Here is a 19,678-nt window from a genome sequence, read left to right on the forward strand (position 1 = left end):
CCAGATAAAAGTCCAAAGTGCATTAACAACCTCTCATCCTTGTTTTTATTTTAACACCTTGCTAAATGTCTTTCATTTTATATTCTAGAATTTCATCCCCAAAATATTAGCATGATAGAGAATTTCAGTCTTTCTCCCTTCTCTTCCTCCTAGCCTGTTCTTTTTTCTCTTTTTAAAATTCATCTTAAAGAGGAAAATATTTTATTCAAGAGTAATCAGTTCTTGATTGAGATCAGATATCTCTTCTGGCTTGCCATTCACAGTCGAGTTCACCTGCCACAATTGCTCGTCTCATTATTTTCATTGAATTAGAAAGAATCTTTCCATATTAAATAAGAATGATATCCTTGACAGTTCTTTCTGTCTCAGTATTTAGCTTGTTAATATTTGCAGTATTATTGTGAGTGCTTAGAAAATTTTTATGGTTAATTTTAATAATGCTTTTCAAATAATATTTTGAAATTCTCCCTTAAATGAGACTGAAAAGAACCAAATAAGAAAATTATTGTTTTTTCTTGGGATTTGAATGTTTTGGAAAATGTTTTAATTGTTAAAGAAGTCATCCCTGAAACATTTGGGATAAATATACTTTGTCTTCCAAGAATTCTCCTCCTTTATTGGTGTTATGATTCATTTAATCTCTCTTGTCTACGCTGTACCATTTTACCATACTCACTTGGTGATGTTCTATTCTTCACCTAGTTTTGGCAGGTTATCAGGTGGCCCACTGCTCCCATTTCTTTAGGAGAGTTGTGAATGCATTTTTGATCCTTGAATCTACCTCAAAATCTCAAGCACACAGTCTAGTTAAATCAGCCTGAGGTTCTGCCCAGATAGCTGATGGAAGGATATTAGTCACTGGGAAAATGGGTCTAAAAAAATGTTAATATTCAAGGATGCTTTCCAAAATTCTTGGCAATCTTATTTGCTACTTTCTGCAAACATCTACTTATCCAGAATTCAAATAACCCCGAAATTCAAATAAACAGGGTTTTATTTATAGTATACTATAAGGTAATAATAATTATAATAAAAATGTTAGACATAGGAAAGTTCTTAAGTTTTCTCGTACATAGATGGTGTGGTTACTATTGTCTTAATTCCATTTCATTGTACCGTATTTCCTTGTCTTATCAATCAATGTATTATATATGGTAACACACTGAAGCAGTTTTCTCAGCTTTCCAGAGTGTTCTACCTTCCAGCAAGTTTTGATAAATAGCAATTTATCTAACTGGTACTCTTTAGAATTTCAACTATCAGTGACAGCTAATTTTCACAACTTGTTATTAGACGGCCCATAAATATATTATCTCTGAAGGGAGATTAAAAGGAGAAATGCATTAATTATCACTCATAAATTATCTAGGAAGGAATGCTTTCAAATATGTTTGACAGACTATATTAACAGTAAAAGAAAAGCAAATGTGCACCCGATAAGTACAAAATAAGATTAATCTGAGAAACATTTCCTTGTTGTCTTGGGGAAGTGGCATCCAGATCGCAGATAAGGTATTAACTGTGAAGATAATCCTTTACTTTATCAGGTTTATTATAAGAGAATAACCAAGGCATTTGGGGGATGTTTTTATGTATATGACCACGGAATGGCAAGTGGAATGCTATTTTGGGGGACTTAAATAAGCTTGTTGCTCTAGAATAAAAATGGTGAAGCCTTATTAAAGTGCATGTACTAAAAGTTAAGGTTTGGAGAATATTATATTAGAATATCATAATGAACTATACAAGAGAAAGGAGAATAATTTTCTATATCAAATATAATGTGTCTAAGGTTCCCTTCGGCAGTCCTGAAAATTAAACATTTTAAAATAACGTAAAACACTTATTTTGAAATACTTATGTTGGTTATGCTTTTGCAATAAATATGCATGAGTTTACATATATACGTATATATGAATATGTGTGTATATGTACGTACTATTGTATGTACACATAACACACTCAGATATCTAGACTGAGATACATGACTTCTTGGGTCATTTAATTTTTATATTTATTATTACACTGTTATAGTACTTTTTGACCAGTGTTTGGTTACAGGCATCAGGAAAGGTTAGAAGAGAAACTATGTAAGCAAACTGAAATATTAAGACTGTAAGTCAACACAGTGTAGGAGCATGTGGGTGACCTCACCTAAATTGCGTTGCCAAGTGCTTAGAACAGATCTTCCACATCTCAGCTTGTTGTGGGGCAAGTGATCAAATTTACCAGGTAGTCTTGATTATTTGCACAGCTCACTGAACTGCCATCCTTTTTTCTTGCCCACTTGTGGATTAAAAGACAGAACACCCTGTTTCAACAGAAAAGGCTTCTTAGCACTCCTAAGTACCACCATACAACATTTGAAAAAAAACATGTCATAATACTTAGAAATGCTTGCCAAAGTATAAATATGAACATATAGGTATTGTGTAGAAACATTTTACCCAAACTTTCAAAGCATAATGACTCCTCTCACTCAGGCAATGCCCTGTGAATCCTCCTGTTTCACAGTATTCAGATGTTGTTGATTAGATATATTTGATTAGAATGCACATGAACCAACCAAAATTAGCACAATCTGTCTTCCAAGCCCTGCAAATGGCCTTGTGAAGAGCTGGATGTTAGATACCTAAGAATATAAGATTGTATATGTGATTTGTGATGGAAATACCTTCTTTGTTAGGGAAATTCCTAGAATTCCTTTCTCTGCCTACTTAAATTCTATCAGCCATTTAATGTCCATTTTAATTCTTAGATTGTCTACAATATCTTCAACAAGTTCTCAAGCCCCCACTGTCCTCCCTTTTTTCACTTCAAGGATGTGGCACTGTTATGTAATGATTTTTCTCAATAGAGTTTAAGCTTCGGAAAGAAATATGCATGTTTCTTTTCTTTCTTTCAAAGTACTGAACATACTCTTAAGAACATTAAAACATACTGAATAAATACTTAGAAAAAAACTGCTAATTACCAGGGAGAGTGAAAGAATGATAGAAATAAAATGAACTGGCTTCTTGATCAGAATTTTGGAATGGTCCTTCTTGCAGCGATGTACAGCAACCTATATTTTCAGTACTGTTTCTACCTACTTCTGTGAGTAATTTTCCCACAGTAATGACAGGGAGAGGAAACATCACCTTTTGCAAATCTTTCATGGTGAGATTAGTTGAGGTACTAGTTGAGGTAAGGTTTTAGATTTATTAGTAGCTTTTCTTATTACTCTTGGGCTCCTGATCTTAAGGTTCATTTGTGACTTTAAGGTCACATTCTGCCCAAACCTCATTTCTGCTCAAAAACCAAAGCAATAATTATAGGCTGGGGTATACCTAGATGTCTTAGGGATACGGCGTAGGACTTGGCAGTCCATATACCATCACCCCTGCTTTCAGATATTAGTGAATTATATGCTCAGTTGATTCATTAAAACAAAGACAAAATAAAATAAAATAAAATCCTTGATGTAGACCTTAAAGAAGATCTGGAGAGATTTATAAAGTCACTATTATAGATTGCTTTACACTGATAATAAGCTGTGTTGTATATTATCTCTGCTGATAATGTTAAAATCTTAGAATTTTTTTGTGTTCTTCTATGGTGGAAAACCAGTTTATGCCTTGACCAATATCTGAAACTCAGCACAAGCTTTTAGCTCCTGGGGAAATCTATATGGTCTTCACTCCCTGCTCCCCTGTTATTATGATATAAAGGAACATATTTTAAATCGTAGATTAAATCTTAAACTAACCAGGTATAGAGCACAATTAAGAAAAGACTCAACCAGTGAGTAGAAAGAGGACCTAGTGTGCTTTCTTTTTTATTAAACCACTAAAGCTCAGCTGTGTCATTTCTCCAGTGATTTATTTAAAATTACTCTGAGATCCTTGACTGACCTCTAGTGTATAACTAAAATGTGTTTGAGTTGTTTTTTGACACTTAAGGCAGCCATGAAAATTAGCATAGCCCCAAGGAACAAAGAAGTCATCTTAGGTCTGAAGAATTTCCATGGGTAGTAATTTTGAATTTAATATAAATTTGACTTATTCAGGCATTGCTTTAGTTATTTACCAATACCAACAGCTGGCTTTCTTACATCTCCAAGAGTGTCATCAGAACTAGTAAAAAAAATGCCTCAAGAACTCTTTGTGCACAGATTACTCTAAGGTTTATTGCTAATAAAAAATTTTAGGGGTCTTGGTATTTATCTATATCCATCTATCTATCTATCTATCTGTCTATGTAGTGTTATCTAAGTGGAAGCACACCAAAATAAGCCAGACGTATAGGCTAAGAGGTTATATGAATGCACAGGAAAATGTTTTTGCTTGTTTTTTGTTTATTTGTTGCTTATTTTCATATTGTTTAAAATATTTTTATTTACCAAGGACGATTTATCAAGTTTCAAAATATGTAGAGTACTATTTACAGTGCTCTTACTGTTTGTCATAGACACGTGACATATATTATTATTATGTCATATACATTCATACATATTACATTATTTTCTGTAAAGCATACTAAAACCCAATGGAATAGCTATTATTATATCTATTTTATAGATGAAGCAACTGAGCATCTTTACCATTACAATTACTGTCACCAGCATCCCCTTTATAAAACCTCATGTTTTGAACCATCAGTTCCAGGATTAGGACGATTTTAAATAATTCTACCTGTCTAATTATGGAATTATATTACCCAGGAGGGCTATAGGCCTTATTTTTAATTTCTGCACTTTAGACTAGCTTCTTAACCTCTGCAACTTTCAATTACGCAGTAATACTTTAGGTAAAGTCAGAGTTTTAACTTTTCGTCAATTTTTAAATGGTCAAATTAAAAAAAAAAATGTGCTTATTAAGAAAAGATTTCTCATTCTTCTTATTCCTTTAGTAGGAAGTGTTCATGAGTACAAGTTTTGATTGCAAGTGCCTTAAGGTCAAGTTTTGAAATGTTTTTCATTTACTTGAGCAATAAATTGGTTGCTTAATTATACTATCCAACTGAAAACAGGAGGAAAGAAAAGTCAACTTAACCGAATCCAAACAGGGAGCATGTTTCCTGGGATGAGAATGTGTCAAAGGCAGCATAGGATGTCCTAACTTTCCTGTGGTGTCATGCGTTATGGATAAATTATCTCTTTTGTAAGTTAGGCTAAAGTGTGCTCCTTTAACTGTGAAAGCTTTCTTGAAAGCCCATGAAACCTTATTATTCTAATTACCAGCACAAGGGGTTGATAAATGAATTATGAAGCGAGGTATTGTCATTAAATAGACCTCACTCAATTATTTATCCCTGGGTTTGGGGTTACAGCTCAGAGAGCTGTGTATATTGTACCGGGGCTTGCTCGAGCTCTGAGACCTGGAGACCAGGTTACCATCTTGGCAGGCGGCTTTTGTTGAATGCAATTCAAGGGTATGACACACATTTTTTCAGTCAGACATTTGGATGGTTTGAGGCCAAAATTTATCCACAAAAGTCTAGTGCATTTAGCCATGTAGGAAAATCCCTTTAAATTATCCAGATAAATATAAATGGGTAGGAAAATGGATTAATTATAGGGAAAATATGAAGAAATGTTCTTGCTTTTTAGTTTTTAAAGACTGTTCTTTCTTTTCTTGCATTCTGATATCTGTCCTGGGCACTTCAGTGTGATAAATATCAGACAGTCTTGATCTCCATATTAGATAGTTTCTTTTTGTATCTTGTTTCTAATAGCACAATGAAAGATGTCTTCTGGTTAAGAAATCTGTTATCAGGGAGGATGGGATTGGGTGATACTAGTTTTCCTCCATCCTGAGTTCATGCCAGAGCATTGCAAAGGTCAGCCCGAAAAGTAGTGTTCAGGCATGTTCTCTCGCTGAGTCACTGACCACTTCCAGTCCAGTGTTCCTTCTTCGAGGCTTGCAAGATTCAAGAGGGCTTCTTCACATCTCAGGAACATCAAATTAGGGGAATCAAGAATCTGTTCCTGCCTAACAAGTATTTGCTACCCATCACATGGCCCCTGGCTTTGTCTTAAATCACCCCCCAGATTTCTGATACATTAAGTCTAGTAGTTATTTTGGCCAGGTGGGCAGTTAGGGAGCAGGAGGAGCTAGAATGGCTGTTCAGGGATCTCTTTTGTATGAAATTTGGGGGTAGATCTCTTGGAGAATGGAGGAGGGGTTAGGGCATTAGAGAAGAAATTCATACCTGTGGAGTAGAATGAAGTCCAGACTTTTATATACATATGTTGAGGGAGGAGTGGGGCAGTAATTGGGAGAGAAATATGAAACTATGCCTAGCATCAGGGAAAAGTTGGCAATTGAAGGGACAAACAAAATCATGTTAGATTGTTCAAAGGAAAATCATATTTATAGTAAATGACAAAAATCTTATGAATGCCATGTTAATAGGTTTCTATATTATTAAGTGAATTTATAATTAATTTTGTGGTGATTTTAATTTGGTTATAACCCTGACTTTCCTTTCTCTCTCTGTTAAATCTTAATAGTTTAATGTTCCTGCACCATAATCATCAGTTCACAAAATTTAAAACCTTGTCAGAAATATGGAGTAGAATAGCTATTTCTTTACACTTTTAAATGCTTAGAGCAGTCTTGTTTTCTAATTGGCCACTCATCTAGTAAATGACATAGTCTCATAGGCCAAACTAAGTGCCTTTTAAATTATCTGCTAAGTATTTAGACTAGTGAATATGCCCATAAATTTGAAAAACAAATTTTAATTTTACTACTAAGAATTTTTGGTTTTCTAGTTATGTGTTTATTATAACAGAGAATGATGGGATAATTTCTATGTATAATTGGTTTTATGTCACAATTCTTCAGGCCAAATAATTGTGTTGTCAGTTCTGCTATAACATGATGCATGGGTTCCTAAAAAGTATCACAATATGCAAAATTGGGCCATGAAAACCACAGGGTTTATAGGTATAAAATGACAGCAACTTTTACACATGCTGAATGGTTAAGAAATACATAAATACTACAATAAATATAGCAGTTTATTTTGAAAAAGACCTGAAGTTTGCTTGTGGAAGTGCCTTACCAGAATAGCGTTGCAATTTGTGAGTGATTGTGAGATGTGTAAGGAGTGTCATTGTAACACCAGCTGTGAATGGATATGGCTTTTCTAACATGGGTGGTACAGTGAAGGAGCTGGTACATGAAATGTGTGCATTTTGTGTATTCCTACACTGCTAGGTTTAGCTGGATGCAGTTTTCTGCATTCACACAGTGCTTCTTACGGATCAAATCATACATAAGCAAACAAAAATTTGTGCTATTCTTAAATTGTTTCATATTCTGTCAGTCATGTTAAAACAAATTTGCAGCTTTAAAACAAGCATTTCAGTTGAATTGACTATGTAATAATCCCTTCAACACTTTCACATCTGTGATCTCACCTTATTCTCGCCACCACCCTGACAAGCAGGGAGGCGATGGCCCAATTTTCGTTTGTTTGAAAATACCAACCTGTTAAAAGCTACTTAAGAACTAAGTGGGCCTGTGCCAGAACTTATTCGGGTCTGTGTGTCTCTTGGGCGAATGCGCTTACCTTTGAGAGCAGGGCACTCATGAATGTTTGTATAGAGAGCGTCAAAAATGTGGGCAAAGTCACAGAGACAAATCTCAGAGGCTGGTTTAGAACTAGTTACCTGACTTTTAGTTTAGATCAGTTCAACATTTTATAAATGTCTGCTAGGTGTCACCCTCTTATCTTATCATCTCTATAACATAGTTATGTGCATTTACACATGTTTAATGCTTAGAAGTAATGTTTTCTTGATTTCGTGAATCGAAAACACCCAGCCATGAAAGCTCCGTTTATACTTCTTGATGTGGCTTTATTGAGGATTTGAGAATGTTTAAAATGTTTTAGAAACCATTTTTCAATTAATCTTCACAGCCCAGAGTTCATGTCAAATGTCAGGGTGTTGGACAACAAGACCAATCTAGTAACGTTTCTCCATTCCCAGGAGGCTGCCTATTAAGTTTCTGAGAAGACTAATGAGGAAGAATGCAATCCCAAAGACTAGGAATGACTTTGTCTTCAAGCATTAATGGATGTGGACAATAGAATTATTAGATACTCTCTTGTATACATCTACCCTGAGTTCATGCCATTCAGCTCTATTTCTAGGTTTAAGTTTATTAAGCACCTCCTATGGTCAAAGTAACGGTCAATGCTATGGGAGATATGAAAGGATTAGACATTGTCCGTGCCATCCAGTAACTGACTTGGGGTGTGTGTGTGTGATGACTGAAAAGAATATTCTTGTTGTGCTTGTGTGTTTATGGCAGAATATGGGTGGTTGCACATGCACAGCTGAGTAATGGGGCACTACTGCTAGTTATTGGCTGAACCAGCACACGTGTGTTGTGTTTTGATCACTAGGTATTGTGAAATCATGAGTTCAGCACTAAGGAACACCTTACAAAACAGCCCTTCACCGACTTTTCATTTTTTTAAGATTTAATTTGTTTTTTTAATAAGTTTATTTATAGTCATGTGTTGAATGCTCTTGTCTGTAAAACCACAGGGGCCATCTAGTTGATGACAGCATTGCACCTGTATAATCACAGTTCAAGTTCGGGTTACCTCTTGGGTTCTCTATGGCCCCTAAGAAATCAAGACAACCCTGGCCCACCTCTAAATTCTTTTCATATATCAAACAACAAAAATAACAAAATTGACCACTTTCCGTCCTAGAACCATGGCCCAGTTTGTCCGTAATCTCACAGAGAAAGCCCTGGCACTGCTAAACGCTGCTGTGACTTACTCAAAGCCTCGATTGGCCACATTTTGGCACTATGTCACGGTTGAGCTGGTTCCTCCAACCCTTGCTGAGATCCCTACAGCTATTCAGAGCTTGAAAAAAAATAGTCAATAGTGCTCAAACTGGTAGCTTCAAACAGCTCACAGTTAAGAAAGCTCTGCTGAATGGTTTAGTGGCCACTGAGGTGTGGATGTGGTTTTATGTTGGCGAGATCATAGGCAAGCATGGCATCATTGGCTATAATGTTTGAAGACCAATCGTTCACATCTGTTTCTTTTGGGTTTATTATTCTTGGACCATGTGTGATCAGACTGGTATTTGAATAAAATATGTCAAAATCAGCATTTTCTATATCAAACACTGCATGGATGGTCACATTTTCTCTTGACATTAAGTTGGATTGTCTTTTGCTTTATTATAGTTCTAAATGCATGTCTTTGCTTAGCCTGAAATGAAAATGATATATGTGAATATACCAACCTGTTACAATATTTATGAGGATAACGTTTTAATTTGAAGGTTGGAAATAATGTTTACGTCCAGAAAAGTTGGGGGAAAGGCCTTGAGAAAAGCAGAACTTGCTTCAGTAGGAGAAATAGTAATACCGTGTACCAAAGTTAAATCATGTCAGTAGTATAAAGAATAAAATTTGGATGGTTTCTCTTTGCTAAAATCCGAGAAAGACCTTTTTAACAACACCTATGTCTGTAAACGTTGGGATACTTGCTGGTATTCTGCGTATCTATAACATCTTTAATGCCAGGACAGAGTGAATGAGATCTATGACTAAATTTTTTAATCTAATTTTGATAAGTGTATTATTAATCTATCTGGTTTTATGATTTTTAGAACCTATCTTTGCAAAAATAAAACATCCTATGGATATTTAAAAAAAATAACAAAATTGACCAAACAAGGTTACAAATATAGTATTTTTAATCTGTTCACATTATCCATTTTGATAAATTGATGCTTTTTAACACATACACACAGACACTCATGTGACTAGTCCAAATGTGTAGATACTTGAAAGTATGTTAAAGTTGAAATTTGAAGCCCTTTCAAACTGCAAGGCGAAAGAGTATTCCTTTCCTTTTTCCTCTTTCCCTAACTCCATTTGCTTTATACGTGTATATGATTTTTCTATTTTAAGCCATAATTGCTTTTATGAGATTAAATATCAGGTCAGTAAGTATGTTCTGTGTCAGTTTGTCCTAAACTCTTTGCCCTATTTTTTTAAAAATAATAGTCCTTTAAAAAGAAGGAAAGTATTTAAAAATAAACATTCCAACTGCCAGAATCTGAAGTAAACTTCAGATTCAATTTTATATGTGGTAGAAATGAGAAGAGTTTGGGTTCTCTATTTTGACATTTAGCATCAGTTCCTTGCTTTTCAATGACTCCAGCTGATTAATAGGCAAAACTAAAATATCTTATTCTTCCTGACCAAAATTTAAAAAACCTTAAACATCCATTAAAAGTCCCTAGGTTATGAAATATAACTTAGATTCACTTGTTAAGGGTCTAGAAGAAATAAAACTGCAAAATTATGAAAATTAAATGTCCATTACCTCTATATTTTATTAATCTCAACCCACCCCCACCTACCTCTTATTTTGTTTTCTTCTTTTAGGGAAGCAAAACAATTTGTGAATGAAAATGAAGGTGCTCTTGGGAAAGGAAAAGGAAAAAAATGGTTTGCATTTAAAATGATGATGGGCAAGGTAAGAATTTTCATAACTCAGTTTGGTGGACACTATATATTCTCAATGGAGGCCAAATTGACCCCTAAGGGGAGGAAATTGTTTCTGTTCTGAGAGAGAGAAGAAAATCTTACACTTTATATATATATGGCACATGTACATACACAGTATATCTATGGTGTTAAAATTTGGTGTGGCAGTGATTCAGAAAAAGTCCAGAAAAGCTCCTTAGAGGAGTTAAAATGAAAAATAAGTTCAGAAATACTGATTTATGGCAAAAGACTTACTTGTGCGATTTTATCACTTTGAAATGTAAAAGACTGCCCCCTTCTTTTTCATTCCCTGGTAGTTAAGGAGTTCCAAGTCAAAATTTCTTTCTCAAAATGTCTACATTTGAACAGAACCATATATCTAGCTCTTCTCTACCAAGAACATAAAATATAAATTGGATAAAAAATAAGAATAAAACCAAATGATATACCAAAGTAAATAGTGATTTTTTTTTTTTTTGGAAAAGATAGGAAAGAAACTAACATTTATTTAGTATTTACTATATGCCAAGCACTGAATTGAATCCTTCTATAAAGTTATCATATTTAATTATCACAGCAAAGGGTATGTGATAATATTATTCTCTCTTTACAAATGTTATAGAATCTGTAAGCTAAATGTATTCCCATAAATGTGGAGTTTTGTGAATAAAGTTCATATATCTTAAATATATATATTATATATTTATGATATATAATACATCAGATTCATTTTGTCTGTTTTTACAATTTAAGTAAGTCAAATCATATAGTATTTATGCTTTTGTGTCTGGCTTCTTTGATGCAATGTTATGTTCATGAGATACATCCATATTGTGAGAGTTATAGTTCATTTTTATTGGTGTGTTGTATTCCATTGTATGAAGATATCACAAGTTATTTACCCATTCCATTGTAGATAGACATTGGTGTTTTTTCTAGTTTAGATAATCTTTTGAACTTCAGACTCATCTCATACTATTATTTAGGCTCTACGTACCTATCCAGTTCACACATTATTCCAGCCTAATGTACACATATGCAAAGTTATCTGCCCCATTCCCATGCTTCCTAGTGTTCCTCTTATGCATGGATGGCCCAACATTATGGAGTGAAGTGGAAGAAAGTTATTTTATAAAAACTAAGTTAGGATTCTTACTCTTCTTCCCTTTCCTATGGCACCATGCCTTTCCATTTAGCTAGCTCTACCAGAATCAAAGGTGTCCCATGTCATAGCACTACCATCCTATATTGAAATGACCTATTTATGTATAGTATATTCTAATAGACCCAGAAGCCCTTCAAGACAGGAACTATGGTTTATTCATATTTTGCTTATTTCTTCATGAGATGAGTATTTAAACCCTTCAAGACAGGAACTATGGTTTATTCATATTTTGCTTATTTCTTCATGAGATGAGTATTTAAACAGTACTATTTGCTGCTTACCTTATTAGGTGCTAAATCAGTCCTTGCTCTCATATTGTCTGGGAGAGTAAACAGACCTTTTCAGCATATTTTCTCTAAAACAAGAGATCCATAAAAATATTTTAACTTGACGTGAGGAACAGGGAGGCAAGTAAAACCTACTGTTTACCCTTTTCAAAAAACGCAATATATGGCGCCAGAGAGATCTTTCCAAACTCATTGTCTTATGATGCTTTGGGATGGCGGTGGGGGGTAAGCATCTTGACAAACAAGAGGTTGGGTTTTACTGATGCGTTTTGCTTCCTTTTCAGAAATGGGTAAAATTTCTCCGTGATTTTGAGAACTTCAAAGCTGCTTGTGTCCCATGGGAAAATAAGATCAAGGCAATTGAAAGTAAGTGCTCAACAGATCTCATTAGATGGGAAGGTTGTCCTAGATAAATGTCACATAAGCTTGTCAGATGCCTGTCTCAGTTTCTGTCCTATTGGGAAGACTAAAAACAAGAAAACAAACAAAACCAATGCTTACATCTTCTTTGCTCACTGTGAAGATTTGCTAGCACACCAGTCACAGCCCTGGAGATCCCACCCTCCCTTCCTACCTTAGACCAAAATGTTCTCGTTATGACCTTGTTTTCTCTCCTACAGTAGGAAGTCACTATTGTACAAAATGGCATTGAGTCATATAGTATCATTGGGAAGGCAGAGATTTTATTTTGGCAATGAACATGACACTGAAAATATATACTCTCATGTTATATAATCATCAAAATGAAAAGCATCTAAAAGGCATGAAGAACTCGTAAAGCCTCATTGTCAAACCTCTGAAGTAGAATAAACAATAATCATCCAGGAACTTGCTTTCTGAATATCATACTGTGCCCTTATTTTATACAAGATTCACTGTGTACAGAGGAGGCACGAGAATATACTCAATCAAAAACTTATTTAGAGAAGTGCTCTAGGTTTAGAAATAAGGCAAATAAAAATTTAAAAATATAATAATAAATCATTTAAAAATAATGAAGAATATTTTAAAAAGGGATAACATTTTAAACCATATTGAGCACAATCTTGCCATATTCTGGTTTCTAAGAGTTTTGATTAGGGTCTGATTTTCCTTCTGATGTTTTAGTTTTCCTGCTGGTTAAATGGGGCATTGCATGATTAAAATGGAGCCTCCATAGGGAAATAACACAGTTGATGGCTATTTCACTGACATGATTGGGCACGTTTTAGGAGTGACTATCCCTCAGTCCTCTGTCTCTCATTATCAAATGGCAATGAACTAAAATACATAAGCTCATCAGTTGCACTTCCTCCCACATATTTCTGCATCATCGCTTTCTTCCTTTCTTTTCCTCCTTGACACTTATAACTACTTAAAATACTGTATTTTTTCATTGTAATTTTAATTTATTTTATTTTGTTTTGATTCCTTCTAATAGACACGAAAGCAGAGATTTTGTTTTGTTCAGTCCTGGATCTCCAGACTCAGACCACTTTTGGCTTTAATAGATAGGTGTTGAGTAAAATTAAATAAAGACAAATTCTCCAAATGTCTGTATTCTAAGAAACAGAAGAAGGAATTTAGACACATGAAAAACAAACAAACAAACAAACAAACAACAGCCATCATGGAATCCTTAGGTGTGTAACTGTTCAGCTGAAATACGGTTCTAGGAAAGGCACTGAGGAACAGAAGGTCATTTGGAGCATTAAGATCCTGATATAATTTGTTTGGAAAGAACTCTGGATTTGGTTCTTGCTTTGCCATGGATTAGCTGTTGACTCTGAGTCAGTCATTTAATTCCTCAGTCTACTAATTTCTGAAAATGATAGGATTGAACCTTGATCAGTTATGAGATGTATCCCAAGAAATTTATAATTAATGATAGTTAAAAAAATACATTTGCAAATTACTTATGGTTAAGGTATACTAGAGCAGGTTTCAGCCTATCTTAATTATAATGCCATGCTCACTGTGTTGCAATAGCCTGTCTTGAGTGGGATAGAAACAGATGGAATTATTTTTATTGCCAGAAATTGCACACAAAAAGGAGTTACATCTCTGACCACCATCTATTATGTGTGTCACAGTGAAAACATCGAATTGAGAGCTACTCAATAATATTTTCAGTTATCTTTCCTTCTCCCCTCTCCTCCCAAAAAATTTGGAACAATCAATCTGGACAATTCAAGCAAATGTAGATTATTTTCCTTTCCAAGCGTACTTTATTACTTCATTAGGTTGTCCGAATTTCTTCACCTTTAATGGTGCTTAGCCTCACTGTGGAGAGTTGACCCTTATTTTCTATTCTCTCAACAATCACCACAACTATCATTTGTTGAGAGCCAACATGAGTCAAGCATTCTACAAATATTATTTCATTTAATCTTTAATGTGCCTGTAGTGTGCATATTAGCCTTTGTGTTTTAGAGTTGTGGTTAAATAACTGTCCCAGAAGTAGTTAGTAGAAGAGCTGAGATAATAAGGTGACATCTGTCGGGGCCCAAACCTTGTGCTTTTCCTGATGTGGCATGCTGATTGTTACTTTGAGGAAGATATAAACTTTTTCTTTTGTACCTGGTAAATGGCAAGATTAATTGTAGATTTCCTATTTGGGGAATTACTTCCATTTTCCTATTTATTTATTTATTTATTTATTTATTTATTTATTTATTATCAGATACTTATTTTTAAGTGCATTATTTACTTAATTATGTATTTCACATTCTATATGATTCTTAAAATACTACGATTTTTATGATAATCATAAGCAGACAATATACTTGGAGACCATTGTGTTAGTTGAAAAGTACAAAACCTTTATAGAAGTTTATCAGCAGTCATTGGGTTAGACTAACCATTTCAGAGAAAATAGCCTACCAAAGATATGGAAAGCATGTGTACGTGATGGTTTTTGAAACTGAACTGACTTGAGGAAATGGGACATGGAATTGTTTTTCTAAAAGTTGAGGTCTTTTTGCCCCTTCTTGACTCTGTAGTTTGGGCAATCCTTTTACATCTCTGGCCCTCTGTTTCTACGTTTGGAGTTTCCACAAAATTTGGAGTTCAACTAGTTACTATAAAAGACTGTTTCCAACCAAACATTCTATAATTTATAAGTTACAATAAGTTTTAGATATATATGTAAGTGTTCGTGTTTCTTTATACATTTGAGTAATAAATTATTGAAACTGTTAAATGGAAACCAAATTTATATCAAGAAAGGCCTGCATGATTTTTTTTTTTCTGGAAATTCTTTTCATAAAAAAAGTAGGTTAAACAAGTACGCTATTTATAAAATTTATGTTTTATATTATCAAATGAATACAAATACTTTTTTCTTAAAGAAATGACCATTTAATCTTACAAAAGATTCAGAAATATTATAATATTCCTTTTAAAATCAGAATCATCTAACATATAATACCTCTAATACCAAAATTAGATTATGATCTAATCTTCATAATAGATTGATTTCTTAATTGAACACGTACTTAGTGCCTACTATTATTAGGCATGTTTCTAGGCACTGGGATTGCAGTGCTGACAAAGAGAGGTCAAGACTGCTCTCATTGATGTTACAACCAAAGATGTTACTATGCAGTGGGGAGTGAGTTGGTTGGAAGGGTGGGAAAGACAGATCATAAAAGATAAGCAATGAAATAACATGATTATGGAGTATGGTAAGAGGCATGTTTAAAAGAGGAGCTTTTGAACTTCACTCACAATGGTCTTTCTAGTCTACCTTGTTTTCACTCTCTGCTGGGTCTCTAAATAAATACTGAACAAGTATTTTTTAAATGTGGTTTCAAATGTTTTTAAAGGTCCCAAATTGCCAGCCTTCATCGAGGTTCCACAAAGCTCTGTGCAATAATTGGAAGAATCAAGAGAGGAGCTCAAATAAAGTCTAAAATTCATGCTGTTTCCATCTTGATTCCAGTAAGACCTGGATCCCTTTACCAGTATGGGTCAGGTACTCACCTGATGAGTCTCAACTTTTTTTTCACATAAAAATAGATTTGATAATTCCTACCACAAAGGAATGCTGTGAAGTTCTGTATCACATGGAGATGCCTTGGAGTTTTACTGTCATACCCACTTTGTAAAGAGGCCATGCCTAAAACCCCAGGGTTACATCTTATTAACCACATTGCATTGCATATTTTGCTGAAGCAGCTGTATATTTGTACTTCTGGGAAATATAGTCTATACCTATTGTGATACTAACTTTACTATTAAAACCATAGATTAAATCATTGAATGTCTTTCAAGCTGGAGATTACAAGCCTTTCTCAGAATTGAAATCTACTTCTTCCTAATGGTAGAAGGCAATATCAAAATTGAGGTTTGATAGACCTGTTTTTCAGACTGGAAAGGTCTTCAATAGGCAATTCTAAGCACAGAGTTTAAAACTCATAATTTTTTTGTTGGCTTAAGGGCTCCAGAAAATACAAATCAAATCTGCCACATTTAATTCTCTATTCCAAGACCAGTTTGAAAGAAACTACCTTGTATCCTAGCCTAACAAGATGGAATTTATTGTACTCATACAGCAGGTGATTTCATCAGTCTTTTCCCATTTAGAAATGCTCATATTTATCTGCTTGTCTTGTTACCCCTTTGTTCAAGAGGAAATAATACATGATGACAGACTACAAATTATTTTGCCTTAATAATAACCAGAGGGAGAGGTGAAACTTGAACCATAATTTAAAAGAAAAACAAGAATGTTGCATAAGCTTAAGGCCTCACATTAATACATGCCAAAGACTCTGTTTTAGCATATCAGTAATTCACTATGGAAACAACATGGTATCAGTTAGATTAAAGAAAAACAAGAACTGGTCATTCATACGCACCATCCAAATGTGTGAATTTGACCAGCTGTAGCTGATTGATGGACATTATCTACATCCTTTCAGACACATACATTCATTGCATATTTATTCTATATAGCATAGTTTTTATAAATTAAAGTATGATTCTACTTGAGGAGCAGTTTCGCACTATGGTTAGGAGAGATCTAGATTTGGATTCAAACACTTGTAGATCAATACTACTTGGCTCCATTATTTGCTACCTGTGTAACTACCTATGTAACCCTGGATCCATCATTTACTAGCTGTGCAACCTATGGGCCTAAGTCTTTATAAGACTGGAGTATTTTAATTCCCTTCTTGCAGAGATTTGATGATGGTTAAATGAATTAATATGCAGAGATCAAATAGGTGTCTGAAACAAAGATTCATTAAATTGTAGCTATTATTATTACTAATGAAGTCTTGGTTTAGTCTGTGTTCAAGTTTTTAATTCCCCATCCACACAGTGGAACTAATAATAGCTAACCTTGCTAGATTCCAGTAAAATGAGTTGATATTGATCAAGTTCTTAGCACACATAACTGACTATCAAGACAGCGTAAGCTATTATTATTATTACTATTATTATTGCTCATTCTTGTTTACAAGAATAGGTAAGTTTTTTTTCTAAGAGACTAAGCACATGGAAATGGATTTTTTAAATCATGCACTTTTAGCCATACTATAGTAAGATTTCTGTTTTTAGTGAATGCCAGTTTTAGTCAACAACCTATAGTAGGAGAGAACTGCAAGGATAAATGGACATAAGAGGGAAGATTTCTTTTTCATTTTTGTGTTGAGACAGGGAAAGGTCCGATGGAGCTTTAATGTCAACCAGTTGATTTGTTTTCTCTCCTTTACGACCTTTGTTTATTATTGTTCTTGCCCCTCTGCCATTGATAAGTGTCATAGAAAGGAACATTGTTTTCTGTATTACATGTTTTTTGTTTTGGACTGTGTCTGGGTCTTTCCTACAATCACTCTGGTTTTCATGAAATCTATTTTCCTACAATTCATTTTCTTTACACTTAGGATTCAGTAAGTAAAATAGGTGTCATTTCTTCTATTTCCAAATAAAATTGTTGTGAAACTACTTTCAAGTGTGAAAACTAGAGTTTGGAAACTTTGGAGTCTAAAGTATATTTCATCCGTAATGAATATGGATGTATATGGATTATAATATGGAATATAATATGGATTATATTAATATGGATTATATATGGGGAAACATTTAATTAACTCTTCTTTTTTACCTTTAGGTATATTTACACTCTATATTTAACTTAAGAAACTCATTTGCCAGGAGTTGTGTATTAGGGGCTGGGAGAGAGGGGACTGTGGTGCTAATTAGAAGAGGAAGGAAGGAAGGGAGAGAGGGAGAAAAGAAGGAAGGAAGGAAGGAAAGAAGGAAGGGAGGGGAAAAAAGGGAGAGAGGGAGGAAAGGGAAGGAAGGAAAGAAAGAAGGAACGAAGGAAGGAAGGAAGGAAGAAAGGAAGGAAGGAAGGAAGGAAGGAAGGAAGGAAGGAAGGAAGGAAGGAAGGAAAGAAAGAGGGAAGGAAGGAAGGAAGGAAGGAAGGAAGGAAGGAAGGAAGGAAGGAAGGAAGGGAAGAAGGGAGGATCAGTATCCTATGCTTGGGACTCTCTATACCAGAGGATCGCAAGTGCATTTTCAGGGAAAAACTTTCCCTAGATATGTAGAGACAAGGTTTTCCTCCACTTAATGAGTAACTGTAATGACCCAACAAGCTGGAAGTCCACTGCTTTCAATAAAACATGAGAGAGTGAACCTGGCTGAGGCAGTCCTCAAGTAATCGTTACCAGAGAACATAGATAACAGCCATGAAACAATATGAAATCACTGGGAGCCAGGTGAATGATCAGATGTCCTAAGAGGGACAGATCTGTTTTAGCCTTTCTGCAGACGGGCCAGTGCATCTGGTTACAGAACCTGGGGAGTATGTTTATCAAAACCACACACTTTTAGAACTCTTGTAGAACTCTGCACCCCTCTACAAAGTGAAATGACTCCAAATAATCAGACTTCAAAATAATTGATTTCTTTTAAAATGTCCACTTAGACATTGATTTCCTTTTAAGTTTCTATAAAAACTGCTGCTGTGTTATGGGAATAAGTTAGATGGTACCTAAAGAATAGACTAAGTTCCAGAAATAGAGGTATGACTCACATGTGAGCACGGCCTCATCTTAGTAAACAGAGTCTGCAATTTGCTTGACATGAATATATATATATATATTATATACATAGTACATACGTAATATATCATATATAGTAGAATATATGATATGTAATATATGATATATAGAACACATGATATGCATGATATATTATAAATACATATTTCTTTTTTTAATTTTTAAACTCCCACATATTTGTTGTTGTCACACCTCACTAAAATGCAAGTTGCATTAAGACAGTAACTCTGATCAAATATATGGTGATGGAAGGAGAACTGATTGGGTGGTGAACACACAATCGGATTTATAGATGATGTAATACAGAATTGTACACCTGAAATCTATGTAATTTTACTAACAATTGTCACCCCAATAAATTAAAAAAAAAAAGACAGTAACTCTGTCTGTGACATTGTGTTTCATGTCTAAGATAATTCCTGACAGAATATATTTAGTAAAAGTGTGTGGAGTGAATGAACGAACTTCAATTTCTAAACTATACTTATAAAATACCAGGGATGTGGGGAAACAGCACAAGATGGCCTCTAGGGCAACTATCCATAAGAGATATGGTAAACTTTTTTGAGAAGAGTATGGTTTGCCTGAGGAAAAGTAGGGGAAAGTACCGCTAATATAATTATAATGATAGCTAACCACTGGCCAGGAACTGTA

General features: G+C 34.5%; 1 protein-coding gene and 1 pseudogene across 10 annotated transcripts in view; both read left to right on the forward strand.

The window, feature by feature from the left end:
• TMC1 (transmembrane channel like 1) overlaps window positions 1-19,678 on the forward strand; it is a 312,031-nt gene that overhangs the window by 233,505 nt on the left and 58,848 nt on the right. For all 9 annotated transcript variants that reach the window (XM_081067289.1, XM_081067284.1, XM_081067290.1 and 6 more), the window contains 2 exons: window positions 10,416-10,506; window positions 12,254-12,335. In XM_081067289.1, the coding sequence (XP_080923415.1) occupies window positions 10,416-10,506; window positions 12,254-12,335 (173 nt within the window). The remainder of the gene's footprint in view (window positions 1-10,415; window positions 10,507-12,253; window positions 12,336-19,678) is intronic.
• On the forward strand, window positions 8,720-9,032 carry LOC308504910 (ATP synthase subunit g, mitochondrial-like; annotated as a pseudogene). The gene has a single exon. The product of its transcript is annotated as an ATP synthase subunit g, mitochondrial-like (transcript).

Source organism: Rhinolophus hipposideros, assembly GCF_964194185.1.
Source record: "Rhinolophus hipposideros genome assembly, chromosome: 11".
Taxonomy (NCBI): Eukaryota; Metazoa; Chordata; class Mammalia; order Chiroptera; family Rhinolophidae; genus Rhinolophus; species Rhinolophus hipposideros.